The 14318-nt window shown below is 53.4% G+C and overlaps 3 protein-coding genes across 3 annotated transcripts; 1 reads left to right on the top strand and 2 right to left on the bottom strand.

Annotated features, from left to right (window-relative positions):
* Positions 1-287: 287 nt before the first annotated feature.
* On the bottom strand, positions 288-1606 carry NCS54_01283000 (BAR domain-containing protein; the record flags this gene model as incomplete). The annotated part of the gene is made up of 3 exons (XM_053158052.1): positions 288-1094; positions 1146-1432; positions 1480-1606. The coding sequence occupies 3 exons, from the start codon at positions 1604-1606 to the stop codon at positions 288-290; spliced, it is 1221 nt and encodes a 406-aa protein (XP_053014027.1).
* A 3213-nt stretch (positions 1607-4819) lies between these two features.
* Positions 4820-6258, bottom strand: NCS54_01282900 (Hypothetical protein; the record flags this gene model as incomplete). The annotated part of the gene is made up of 2 exons (XM_053158051.1): positions 4820-5985; positions 6045-6258. The coding sequence occupies 2 exons, from the start codon at positions 6256-6258 to the stop codon at positions 4820-4822; spliced, it is 1380 nt and encodes a 459-aa protein (XP_053014026.1).
* Positions 6259-6875: 617 nt separating this feature from the next.
* Positions 6876-13778, top strand: NCS54_01282800 (Hypothetical protein; the record flags this gene model as incomplete). Its single annotated transcript, XM_053158050.1, has 3 exons — positions 6876-10192; positions 10238-10914; positions 10960-13778. 3 exons carry the CDS (start codon positions 6876-6878, stop codon positions 13776-13778), a joined length of 6813 nt encoding a protein of 2270 aa, XP_053014025.1.
* Positions 13779-14318: the final 540 nt, after the last annotated feature.

The raw sequence follows: 14318 nt of genomic DNA, 5'->3' as shown, positions 1-14318 counted from the left end.
ATTCCTGATGTCACGTGACCGCCTTATCAGCATCTATCAATCGCATCACAGGCAACAACCCAACTTGCAGAGGATCTCATCATGTCTTCAAAATCGTATTCTTTTCGCATCATTTCAAGCGTCTTAACAATGAAATCAATTAGTCCCCGAGGACAGAAAACCTTCCGTCGCGTTCAACGTGACTCTAATCCAATCTTGCTAACCCAGATGACACGAGACCTAACGCCGCCCAAACCCAAGTATACCCAGTTCAAAAAAAAAAAAACATCAAGTCCACTCATCACGCATCAATATCCAAGGTTCTCCCTTCGAGCGGGAGGAGGAGGCGGGGGCTTCTTGGCCCTGTTGGGAGGAGGAGGTGGTGGCTTCTTGCCCAGAGCCAGGGCACTCGTGCTGCGGCTCAGACTTCCATAGCTTGTTGCAGGGCTGGCGCTTCTGCGATCACACCAGTCCGGGCTACCGCTTCGACTTGTTGAGACATCATCAGAGAATACATCGTCGCTGTGACCGCTTCGACCATAAGAGCCACCATCAGTCACCACCCGGGAGAGAGGAGCACCAGGAACACGGAGGTTGGCCAAGGGTGTAGGCGAGCGGCCGTCAAAGGTGTTGGCCCTGGCGATGGCTGGTCGTGGTGGCTGAGGAGGTGGAGGTGCAAGACGGCTACCGGGAGATCGATGAGGAATGCGGACAGGTTCAGGCTCAGGCTCGGGTTCCTCGTAGACAGCCTGGTGACGAGGCTCCTGCCAGGATCGAGCAGTGTTGGATCGGCTTCGGCCAGGCCGAGGTGCAGTTGTGGGAGAAGCAGCAGCACCTCCAGCCCAGCTCTGCCTAACACGGCGAAGCTCCTCAGCGCAACGCTCATGGTAATCAAGCTCAGCGTCGAGGAACTGAGTCAGGGCAGCAATGTTCTCAACCTCGGACTCCTTAATGTCCTGCATGCGGCGGAGGACGTCCTCGCTGGTCTCCTCAAACTTGGCCTTGTTCATGCGGACCTCTTCTTCGATTCGGAAGTCGTCTCGTCGGGCCTTGGCCATCTTGTTGGTGCTGGCGTCATAGGCGAGACGTCGGTTCTCGAGCTTCTTGCGCGTGTTCTGGGCTTGTTAGCTATGAATGATTCATAGGCGTCGGGGGGCTGAACCTACCTGGTACTCTCGCATCATAGCCAGGCTCCTCTCGAGATTATCCATCCAAGTGGCATTGGCGCAGTCGACGTAGCAGTCCTGGATACCGGCGATGCGCTCGTTGGCGCGACCGAGGGACAGGAGACAGTTTCCAAACTCGGAATCCTGCTCAAAATCCTCTCCATGGGTGGCCATGGTGCGGCCAAGGTAGGAGATGGGAGAACCACGCTCCTTGTCGTCGAGGAGCTCATTGCGACGGGAAATCCACTTGACGTAGGCTCCCATGGATCTCTGCATGCGCTCCATGCCTGGAAAGGTCAGTTAAGGCCATGACTAGCGATCAAAGAGGACAAACCTTCATGTCTCAGAGCCATCTCTTGCTCGAGGTTCTTGAACTCCTCCGAGTGGCCGGTTCGGGCCTCGGAGCCCATCTTCTCGCCGGCCCATTGAAAGGCGCGGTCAATCTTCTTTGTGAAGTGCATCTTTCGTCACAGTCAGGTCCAGCAAGGTATTATCGGTGTGTCGTCTCTGATCAGGTCGGATCCAGTCCGATCTGGAGGTGTGTATCCGCGGGGTCGTCTGGCGCCGTCGCGATTATTCTTCAAGAGCAAGCAGTTTACAAGCAAGTTATTCAGCGATGGACGAAACGAATGATGGGAGAGATGAGGAGGAGAGGATATTGACCGGGAGCAGCTCAAGAGGAGGAGCGAGCGACGGGGTAATGAACCAAATCCCAGCAGCAAGGGGTTGGGTTAAGCAACAAGGGCGTCTCTGTCTGTCTCGTGGCGAACTCCAGTCTACCTACTCCGTACTCGGGGGGCGTACGAATTGGGAGGATGCGACGTTGGGTCCATAGAACTCAAGTGGGTGAAGATGGACAGGGGTGACCGTAGCGGAGGTTGGGAGAGAGGCCCAACCCGCCCAGTGCCCTTTACAGTGTCTTTAATTGGCAAGCCCCCTGAATAAGGTACTGACCTACAGGGCAGGTCGAGGGGCCATGGCACGCCTGGGTTGCAGTCTATCTTATCGCCCTGCAGTAGTCCGAAGCCTCTGTGCCTCTGGTCTGCGTGGGCAGGAACTGCTGCGAGGAGGCGGGGAGAGTAGCAGTAGATGAAGCCAAGCCATGATCCATGGGTTGTGTTTGATTAATCGAGATATACCGTCATTGCTTGCTGTCTACCTGAAGCAAAGTTCGAGGAATCAGGTCGTGTGTGTGAAACATGGCCCAAACGGGATTCTGTAATCAAACACGCAACAGCTGTCATTAAAGCCCGCTCACCTCATGAGAAAGAAAGAAAGAAAGCAATGAAAAGGCGGCAATAATGTTGAGCCTAAAATGGTGCCATGGACCAATCTTGGCACCCATCCATCGACAAAAAGCACCAGCCAGAATGCATGGCACGAGTGCAGGAATTGAGGCGGCAAAATGCCCGGACAAGGCGATCCTCTCTTGACACCACCTTTTCTGAGAAGGATTTCTAACAGAATTCCCCAGAGCCTCGTTCCATCCCATCCATCGGCCACCCAGGCCCCCATAGGTTGTGGATAAGGGATAGGCGCCGTCGAGAAATGTCGCGCGCCTAGCGACAAACCTTTTGGCTCGTATCGTCCATTCGATCTCGAGGTATTGCGTCGACATGACACGAAAGCTTACGTTGACAGACGAAACAAAAGAAAGAGAGTGAAAAATAGCAGTCCATCCATCCCGCCGTTTGTTCGTACTCGCGCTGGTACAGTCATCACTGATACGAGTACGGAGTTGGGTTGGTGGGCGGCGAGCATGGATGGCACTTCTTTATCCCCCCTCCACCTCCTCCTCCTCGCAAAAGAACCCCTGAGACAACGGTGCCAATAACCTGTGTGCTACCGCTACACTAGGAACGGGAGCTGTCTCCGGCTGTGACAAAGCCAAGTTCTGTCTCGCTCCACTCACTGACCAGTTCTCTCTCCACCAAGAGACATGCCTCCCACACACACTGGCCCTTTGTCGCCCTGCTCAGGCCCGTTTTTCCTCCACATTCCACCATCTCCCCAGCCCCTGGGGGACAAGACAACGGATGTCCTTGTGTAGACAGACATGACAGACCATGGTACAAAGCAAAGACCATCATCATGATCATCCATGGTGTGATGCATCAGGCAACTCAATCACGTCTCCCACAAAAAAATTAACAATCCCAGAGTTCAAGACCATCAAAGAAGCATACTTCCAAACATGCCTTCCTGCAGATGAAGCCAACCTTTCCAGTTGAGGCTTCGTCCGCTGGGACGGGACGCGCGACACCACCCACTCTGTTCCGTCAAACTCTCTCTCTCTCTTTTGTCGACACCCACTTGCCGATCTCCAACAGTTCTGCACCGTCGGGCCGTTCAAACCGCTCATATTCTCACGCTCCGTCGGATATCCGTCACCTTGAACCCCGTCAAAGAGCCGCAGATATTAACAAGGGTCATCACGAGGGAATGGCCTCTTCTTCTAGAACACATCATGAGCTTTTCTCCCCAACCTCCAGCCTTGTTGGGGATAGTCTCGAGCTGCCATCGATTGTGCCTAAAAAGGACTCGTCCACGGTCGGCTCGCCCCCTCAAAAAAAGCTCCGGTCCACTCTGCCGGGATCCAGACCATTCCTCCAGTGCGATACGGTGCCCTCTCCGCCAACAGTGGGAACGGGCTTGCGTAATCGAGGAGTGTCTCGAGTGAAGCAAGTACAAGCTTTCTTCGGTGACAGACGGAAAGATCCCAGACGAAGGAGAAAGCTGATCTGCCAGATCTACAATTTCTGTCGTGTTTCACCCTCAGCAGAGCCACGCCCAATCGCCCACCCACCGGAAAGCTTGGCCAGGCGCCAAGTCACCTACGGTAGCTTCCCCAGAGTTCAATGGTGGCCCTAAATAAGTCGCCCTGGCGCGCGCCAGAGGAGACGAGACGTGCGTCGGTTGTTGGTTGATCCATATTCCTGTCCCAGACACCTGCACTGCCTCGCCGAGATCTACCGTTCACATTACGATCCGCGGGCTCCGTGAAACGTCTTGCGTGCGCATTCTTGAGACGTTGCGTGGCACGGACGGATATAGGGTATTCCTGCTCCCGGCGATCCGAGAGTTGATCATCAGGGAGGTGATCTGACATGGCTTCAATGACATTCATGGCTTGAATCTCGGCGTGAAGACAGATGGTAGTTGAGTAGTTCTAACCCTGCTCTATCCCAGTAGTCCGGATCTCTTTTTCCCTGTCCCAGGTCACTAGTAACGATGCGCTAAAATAGTATTGTTGAATGTTGACCGAGGGTAGCGTCGGTATGTCAAACGGTAGAACAAGTTGGAGGTTGGTTCCCGAACATCGGCTCCCTTGAGCATCAGGCGAGTCTTACCCTGTAGCCGGGACGACTCAGTCAGGGCAAGCAAAACATGACGGCATTTGATCCATCCAGTGCCTCGTTAGTTTGGTGTCCCGGGATACTATTGCCAAGTAATTATTCCATGGCACGGGAGCGCTTAACAATGAGTTTGCTGCGTCAGTGTGTTCATATCCGTATCCCTGCTCTCGTTTACAATACATTCTCTGATGCTCCGCGTATTCAGTATTCGTTACGGCGTACCCCTTCATCCAATCCCTTCGTCCTTGCGTACAATACACAATAATTGCACTCGTCATCACACAACGAATTGCTAACCAAGCTGCTTACTCCTCCGCCTCAATATGTGCATTTTCCGCAATACCCGCACTCCTTATCGCAGGCTGTATAATCCCAGCCACCATCATCGCTCTCGTATCCGTCCCTTCCAGAAAGTCTAGCTAGAAGTTCCTCCATGCTCATCGGTTCCTCCAGGTCGAGCTTCGAGTCCCTCTTCTCCGCTTTAGAAGACTTGTCTCCCTCCTTGCCCAGCCAGGCTTCCCATTCCTCTCTGACAGAGGCAGATAGAACGTCGCCTGCGTCCGGTAGCTGCTTGCGAATCTCAAGAGGACCGTCAGTTGGCCACACGAGCTCAATCTTGCCGCCGGATGCACGCGCGCGATTGATGATGAGGTGGAGTAGAGCCACAAGTCGCTTGAGCAATGGCTGGTTGAGCTCTTCCCACTTATCAATGTCATCTCTGACATTCTTGATCTCAATGTTTTCGTTTTGAAAGAGACCCTTCTCGTGGTAGGCGAGGATAAACTGCGTGACCTGAGAAATCCACAATCGCGGGAGCTGATCACCCAGAGTGTCCCTGGACCTAGCCACGACTGATCGGGTCTTGAGGTCAAAGATGGTATCTTGAGGGACAGTTTCGCCTCCGTCAGAGACCTTGATATCGCAAGTCAAAGTTGGTAGAGGCTTGGTGAGGGTTAGGCCGTTGACCTCGGCGAGGGCGTCTGCCACTGTAAAGGGACGGCTCTGTCGTCGCTGTGGCTTAGATTCCTTGATGAAGCCATCACCTTCGAACCGGACCATCATGTCAAGACCACCAAAACGATACGCCATGATTCTCTGGTGGGATGTGGATCGCCTGACGGCAAGATCCCAAGTGGTGTATGCCTCTGGAAAAGTATGGCCATAGCCCCTGACCCCAGGAATCAGCTCCTTGGGGGAGTTCTCTCGCCGGATGAGATGCGCAGTATCACCGACGAGCTCGATAAGAATGCGGAATGGACGATCCAGGTCAGCGCCTCTAGCGAAACGCAAGAGGTTGCCGATCGTGCTGCCACAAGCGACAATGTTGACAGGCATGGGATGGGGATTCATCTTCATCACCGAGATGATGGCTGGCTCCAAAGGGTGCTTCGGGTATGAAGCAGCGTTCATGTCACGGTAGTATTCACCCGTGTCCCATGGAAGTCTTTTTGAGACTCTGGGAGGCGTCCATCTGGGAGGGTATCCTGGGACCGTTAGAGACGTTTCAGAGCGCACAACGTTTACTTGAGAGCAGATGCCATACCTGGGACAATGATCTCTGGCGATGAAGCGCTGACCCAGTTGTAGGACGCAATGAGCTTTGCATTTGAGATCTCTGCACGGTCGGACTCGTATTGAGTGACATCCAGGTCATCTCTGGCGATGCTCTCAATGAGATCGCCGAGAGGAGGTGGTGGTGAAGGCGTGACCGCCGGCGGTTGTTGAGGTCGCCCACGGGTACGCTGCCAAGGGTACATGGTCAAGAGGGGAGTTGCAGAGGAACGTTGGTAGAGGGGTTTGTGACAAGAGGAATTATGATAGATGAGTTTACAATGTGATCAGTCTGTCTGGCAAAAGAAAGGCGAAAGGCAGAAGAAAGCACGTCTTTATCTGCATTCACCCGCACCACGTCACTCAAGGAGGCCGACCACAACTAGGCATCCTCCGCCGTTGCTTCCACCGGTTTTGCATTAAATACACTTTGATACACCATCTACTTACTGTTGTTCGCAACTGCGTCAAACCAACACGTCAGCGGATCTTTGTATGTGGGAGGCCGACCGTTGGCATCACATCCAGCGAATGAGCCACCTCCGTTGGCCGGGAGGAGGGCCGGCCTCCTGCGTTATATCGGCCGGCCCCAGGTGGGCCTCCCGGGCGGTGCTTGCTTGTACGTCAAGGCAGATTGATGCCTCAAGGCTCTGGTGAATGGGCAGTTGCAGTACAAAGGGAAGATGAATTCACGTTTTCTTGCTTGTTTGCTTCTTGTTCTTTGTGGTCGTTCTCACGACATACTTCTTCCTATCCTACTTATCTCTGTCTTCTCTCTTCTATCAAATCTACCGTGTAACCAGCCATCTTGGCATCGCGCATCATGGTGCTGTACACTCAGACAGGACCAGGCTCTCGTACCGCCAAGTTGATCAAGTTCTTCTGGGCCATCACTAAAGGCGAGCAACAAATCACCAACAGCCACTCTGCCAAGCTGTACCTTCAAGGCTGCAAAGACTTTTGCGAGCAAAAGACGGCCGTTAAGTGTGTCGAAGTGCTCATCTCCAACCCGCCTGGTGTCATTGCTCTTGAGAGAGCTGTGCGAGCCGACTTGGGTGCCGACTTCATCACATCAACTACACTGCCCTTCATCCATGCTCTTTCGGACCCTGGCGTAGCATCACTCAACGATGGTCGCTTCCTTCGGCAGCTTCTGTCAGCTATTCTTGAACCCGCTACTTTTTGGTCTGCGTTGCTACCTGTCTATTACAATGGCAGGCTTGACGATGCTGGCCTGGAAGCCTTCGCATGGCTCTGCCTTCAGATCGTATCTGACCAGAGCGGGAGTCTTGATGCCCATCGGATTGGAGTCCAAACCCTGATGGAGGACAAATCTCTCCTCAAATCACTATCGCCTGAGGTCCGAAAGATCGCCTACCGCATTGAAAGAGTCGTCAGCGCCTTTTCTCTTCCCAACGTCGCATCCAACGGCGTCAGTCCTGGAGGACGCCACGACAATGACCATGCGGACTTTCGCAAGATCTCCATCTATCCCACCTCAGATGAACTTCTATCAACCGATGAACCCTACCTCCAACGTCTTGCAGACGTCTTTGACACGCCTAAGGAAACGAGAGGCCCTGCTTACCGCGACTGGCTCTTTCGCCTACTTCGGGAGGACATGCTCTCTGAGATACGCGAAGATCTGCAGACCGCCACGGGCCAGAAGAAGAGCAAGCGAAAGCCTGTCGCTTTATCTCAGTTGAACCTGGTCGGCCTCAATGACGTGAACGGAAACAACGTGAACGGACAAAGGCCCAGGGTCAGTCCTCCGTATACCCTCAACGTCGCATGCAACCAGGGCATTTATTTTCCAAAGAAGTTCCCCAAGGGTAGCAAGAAGGCTTTTCTAGAAGATACAAAGCAGTTCATGAAGCACGACTCATTTGGCGCTCTCTGCTGTGGCAAGGACATCGTCGCCTTCGGATCACTCGTCAGAGACATCCACAATCTCACCCAGACACCCCCAGTCATTGGAATCAGATTCACCGATGATTCAAGCCTGGGCAAGGCACTTGAGGCTCTCCGGGGCCCCGACCAGCAGCGTTTGAGGTTCCTTCTTGTTGATACGGCTACCTTTGCCTACGAGCCCATCCTCAAGCGGCTCCAGACCATGACGGAGCTACCTCTGGAGGGCCAACTGATCGACTCCGAGGAACCTTCTCAAGATGCAGCTAGACCAGAAGCACTGGAACTGCTGATCAAGAAGTTGAGAGCATATTCTGCTCAGGGTATGAAGGTCAAGATGCCAGCAGGTATGGGCCTAAAGAAGGATATTTATCTCCAAGGCGCCCAGCTTGACTCCTTCATCAACGGCCTGAGCCAAGAACTGGCCTTGATCCAAGGCCCACCTGGAACTGGCAAGTCCTTCCTTGGTGCTCTCATCCTTGTGGCTATCCTTCGCCTGACAAACTATCGCATCCTCGTCCTCAGCTACACGAACCACGCCCTCGATCAGTTCATGGAGGATCTCATGGACATGGGTATCGAGCCTGATCGAATGGTCCGCCTTGGCTCCAAGTCCACCGAAGCAACCAAGAGCACACTTTTGAGAGAGTACGATCAGCAAAAGAAATACTGGCTGACCCCAGAAGAGAGGGCCATCCGCAACTATCTCCAGAGTGAATCGGCATCTATTTGCAGCGAACTCGAGACCTGCTGCAAGAAGCTATCGGGACATATTGATTCGGGCGATATCATCGAGTACCTGGAGTTTTCCGATGGCTTCACTCCTGCCTGGGCAGCATTCCAAGTCCCCCAAGACGATGGCTTCCAGATGGTGGGCGCAAACAACAAAGCTCTCACACCAGACGCTCTCTACGACTTCTGGTACAAGGGCACCCCGGTCACCCGGTTTGGCGGACTGCTGGGATCTTTAAACCCGTCGGCCCAAGTGGTCTGGGGGCTCTCGCCTGAACAGAGGCAGCAGCTTCATTCTCAGTGGTGGTATGCTGTTCGTGCAGAGCAGACGGACACATTTGTCGAGCTCAGCAAACGATACCAACAGATTGAGGCCGAGATCAAGAGCATCAGAAACGAAAGCGCACGAAGGGTCCTCAAGGACAAGCGAATTATTGCCTGTACGACAACTGCTGCGGCGATGCAACAGTCCATCATCGAGACGGCCAACCCCGATGTCATTCTTGTCGAAGAAGCTGGAGAAATCCTCGAGGCTCATGTCATCACAGCTCTGAGTCCCTCTGTCAAGCAGATCATTCTTATCGGTGATCACAAGCAGCTGCGGCCCAAGGTCAGCGACTACAAACTCACCAGGGAAAAGGGCGAAGGCTACGACTTGAACGTGTCTCTCTTTGAGAGACTCGTCTGCCAAGGCCGTCATTTCACAACCCTCCAAGAGCAGCATCGCAGTCACCCAGACATATCGTTCTACCCACGCATGCTGGCCTATCCCGAGTTGAAGGACATGCCATCAACTCACGACCGCGCCCCTATCCGAGGTCTGAAGAGTCGAGTCACCTTTGTGCACCACCAACACCCCGAGGATTCGATGGCTGATGTGGCTGAGCGCCGTGATCCAACAGCCAAGGCCAGCAAGAGAAACCAGCACGAAGCGGACATGGTTTTGAAGATGGTCAAGTTCCTGGGTCAACAAGGATACAAGACGGAGAACATGGTTGTGCTCACCCCGTACCTCGGTCAGCTCTTCCTTTTGAAGGGGATTCTCCGCCAGGAGACTGATCCATATCTCAACGACTTGGACTCGCATGAACTCGTGCGAGCCGGATTACTCACCAAAGCCAGCGCCAAAGTGAACAAGAAGTCGCTTCGTCTTTCCACCATCGACAACTACCAAGGAGAAGAGTGCGATATTGTCATCGTGTCCTTAACTCGCAGCAATGCATCTGGTGATATTGGTTTCCTTCAGGCCCGCGAACGCTTGGTGGTGCTCTTGTCAAGAGCTCGCAACGGTTTGATCATCTTTGGCAACATGGATACCTTTATGAAGAGCAAGAGGGGAGGTGAGATGTGGACAGAGTACTTTGACGCTCTGAAGAACAATGAGTGTCTGTTTGATGGGGTGCCTGTTTTCTGCGAGCGCCATCCAGAGACATCCATGCTGCTGAAGTCCCCAGGAGACTTTCATGCCATGTGTCCTGACGGAGGGTGTGCAGAGCCTTGGTATGTTTGAGTCTCACACATATGAGCTTGCCTAACAGTGTACAGTGGTGTAAAGTTGGGCTGCGGCAAACATACTTGTAGCAGACGCTGCCATCGCCTGCAAGATCACTCACAAACCGTCTGCCAAGAACGAGTCGAACGAACTTGTCCCAGAGGCCACAAGACCAAAGCCCCCTGCGGAGATACCTCCGGTAGCTGCAAACCCTGCGCCAAAGAAGATGAAGATAACCGTCGAAGAATCATTCGCAACCAGGAGCTCGAGAGGAAGCGTCAGGATCAGCAAGAAAAATACCGCCGTGATCTACAGGACATGAACGATGAGATCGATCACCTTCGTCGTACCAGGAAGTATGAGACGGAAAAGGAGCAGCAAGCAGAAGCTCTGAAGCAGAAGCAGAAGGAGCTGAGGGCGCTCCGAGAGACTGAAGCCAACTTGGATAAGATCAAGAAGGCCCAGCAAACCAACTCGGGACAGCCAGCGACCCCAGTTCCTCCACCTCAGTTTAACGCCATTTCCAGCGCTGCTAGTGAATGGGAAAACATGAAGAAGACTGAGGGCGCCAGCAATGCTGCCCTGGACAAGCTCATGGGCATGATTGGACTCGAGGCCGTCAAGGACAGTATGCTCTCCATGAAGTCCAAGGTGGACACAAAATTGCGTCAAGGCTTCTCGTTGAGCGGGGAGAGATTCAGCTGTTCGCTCCTTGGGAACCCAGGAACCGGTAGGTTTATTCCTCTTACACAATGAACTTGACTAACTTACCAAGGCAAAACAACCGTTGCCCGCATCTACGGCGAATTCCTCACCTCTGTGGGAGCCATCGCTGGGAACTCTTTCGAAGAAGTGACGGGCTCAAAGATGGCCAACATGGGCGTATCTGGCTGCGAGCAACTTCTCGAAAAGATCATGAACAATGGCGGAGGTGTCATGTTCATCGATGAGGCCTACCAGCTCACCTCCGGCAACAGTCCTGGCGGTAAGGCCGTCTTGGACTATCTGCTGGCGGAAGTCGAGAACCAGAGAGGCAAGGTTGTATTTGTTTTGGCGGGATACAGCAAGGACATGGAGTCCTTCTTTGCCCACAACCCAGGCATCCCAAGTCGATTCCCTATTGAGATGAAGTTTGAAGACTACACTGACGAGGAACTTGTCAGCATCCTGAAGCTTCAGGCTCATCACAAGTTCAAAGGGAGGATGAAGGTGGAGGAAGGTCCAGACGGGCGCTTCTTCCGCATCGCTTGTCGAAGGATTGGGCATGGCCGTGGGAAGAATGGCTTTGGAAACGCCCGCGCCGTCGAGAACTGTCTTCAACTCATTACCGACAGACAAGCAGCAAGAATCCGGAGGGAACGAACAGCTAAGGGTACTCCAGACGATCTGCTACTCACCAGAGAAGACATTATCGGACCAGAACCATCTGAAGCGTTGACCAAGAGCAAGGCATACCGAGAACTCAACTGCTTGATCGGACTCCAGGAAGTCAAGGATGCGCTCAAGATGTTGATGGACACGCTCAAGACAAATTACCAGCGCGAGTTAGATGAGCAGCCCCTGGTTGAGTTCTCCCTCAACAAGGTCTTTCTCGGATCCCCCGGAACAGGCAAGACAACTGTCGCCAAGCTGTACGCCAAGATCCTCGCAGACCTTGGACTTCTGTCAAATGGCGAGGTTGTAGTCAAGAACCCAGCTGACTTTGTGGGAGCCCACCTTGGACACTCCGAGGCCCAGACAAAGGGCATCCTTGCCTCGACGGTTGGGAAAGTCCTCGTCATCGATGAAGCATACGGTCTCTACGGAGGAGGAGGCAAGAATGGTTCCGGCGGTGACATGTACAAGACAGCCGTTGTGGATACCATCGTGGCCGAGATTCAAAGTGTACCCGGTGAGGACCGGTGTGTACTCCTACTTGGATACAAGGATCAGATGGAGGAGATGTTTCAGAACGTCAACCCCGGCTTGAGTCGACGTTTTCCTCTCTCGTCTGCATTTGTCTTTGAGGACTTTGACGACGCTGCCCTTGCCAAGATCCTCGACATGAAGCTAGGCAAGACAGGTTTCTCGGCAACAGACAAGGCAAAGCAAGTGGCCCTCGACGTCCTCCGCCGCGAAAGAAACCGCCCCAACTTTGGAAACGCTGGTGCCATTGATATTCTCCTAAACGAAGCCCAGGCAAGCCACCAGAAGCGTGTCTCCAAGGGCAAGGTCAAGACACACGGTAAACTGGAAGCGATCGACTTTGACGCCGACTTTGACAGAGCTGAAAGAGAGGACACTGACGTCAAGAAACTGTTCGAGGGCGACGTCGGACGAGACAGGCTCATCTCGGTGCTGCAAAGTTATCAGACCCGTGTGCGTCACGCCAAGGCGTTGGATATCGACCCCGATATTCCCTACAACTTCTTGTTCCGCGGGCCGCCAGGAACGGGCAAGACGACAGCGGCACGCAAGATGGGAAAGGTCTACTACGATATGGGTTTCTTGGCCAGTACAGAAGTCATAGAATGCTCTGCTACCGATCTCATCGGCGAGTATGTTGGACAGACTGGTCCAAAGGTGCAGCAGCTTCTCGACAAGGCACTTGGCCGGATCCTTTTCATCGATGAAGCTTACCGCCTGGCGACTGGGCATAACTCCTTTGCCAAGGAAGCCGTAGACGAGTTGGTCGACTGTGTCACAAAGCCCAAATACCACGGCAAGCTCATCATCATCTTGGCTGGCTACGTCGAAGACATCAACGCTCTCCTCAACATCAACCCCGGAATGACGAGCCGGTTCCCGGAGAGCATGGACTTTAACCCTCTTGGCCCGGAGGCTTGCATCAAGCTAATGACGAGTCAACTGCAAGGGTGGAAAGCCGAGCTCAAGGCCAAGAGACCCATGGACATCTCATGCTTGGAGAACCCTCATTGTCGGTTCATCAAAAGGCTGGAGAGCAAGTTTCGAATGCTCTCCTCGCAAGAGGGCTGGGCGAATGCCAGGGACGTCAAGGAGCTGGCCAAGAAGACCTTTCGCAAAGTTGATCTTTCCTCTGCGAGTTTGAAAATCACCGAGTCCCTCATTCATGCCGCCCTTGACGAAATGTTGGCTGAGCGTGCTGGAAGGATGGCCAATGCAAAGAAGCCGTTGGTTCCGCAGTTTGCAAACGCACGACAGGACGGGCCAAGATTCGCGCCCATTACTCAGACCAGCAGCTCAACAAAGGTCCAGGAGCAGCAGAATGACGATGAATCAGACGAAGAATCTGATCTCGACCAGGCGGATGGAAAGACTATCCGTGACCCTGGTGTAAGTGACGCGGTCTGGGAACAACTCCAAAGAGACAAGGAGAAGGAAGTACAACAGGAGAAAGAGCTCCGCCGACTCAAGACAGCGCAGAAGAACGCCAGTGACGCGGACCGGGAGAGACTGGTGCGGGAGATCCTTGCCGAAGAAGACAGACGCAAGCAGATGGAGGCGCAAAAGGCAAAGCTCAAGATGATGGGAATCTGCCCTGCTGGATATCGCTGGATCAAGCAGGATGGTGGATACCGGTGTGCTGGGGGGTCGCATTGGATTCCCAATGAGAATATGGACAAGCTTGCATGAAGCAATCTCTAGTTGTAAGACATAGCATGGCTAATTGAGGGGGTCCGAGACATCCGTCCCTTGTTTCAGTCCAGCCAGCCTTAGAAGGTTGCGCCTCAGTCTATGACAATGAAAGGCTCATTCTCTCACACAGATTTCCGCCCCGGAATTTCCTTGAGCTTTGGATCGTATCTCTCCGCATTTCGGCTTGCCCAAACTGGACCGTTGAATACCTCACGACGTCTTTCCTCGCACAAACGACGGCCGCGTGATCTGGATCAGTCCGGCAGGGGACAACAGTATCCGTACCCGAGCGAATGAGCAGCTGAAGTTGACATTGCTTACAATTAATCCTTGTGAGAATGCCTGTGGATCTCCAGTGTTTCATGCCAGTGCGTTGGTTTGTTGAGACGCCACAATTGTGTTGAAAGCAAAGTTCGTCCCCTGTCATCGTAGTCGGTCAGTCCTTTCAGGGGAGCAGCACTCCTTACATACGTGTACATCTGAAGATCAAACTATTGATGCCAAGGCTTGGCTATGCCCAATCAATTATTCCTCCCT

This window comes from Fusarium falciforme, chromosome 10 (assembly GCF_026873545.1).
Source record: "Fusarium falciforme chromosome 10, complete sequence".
In the NCBI taxonomy this organism is placed as follows: Eukaryota; Fungi; Ascomycota; class Sordariomycetes; order Hypocreales; family Nectriaceae; genus Fusarium; species Fusarium falciforme.
Note: the sequence above shows the minus strand (reverse complement) of the source record. Positions and strands in the feature narration are given on the sequence as shown.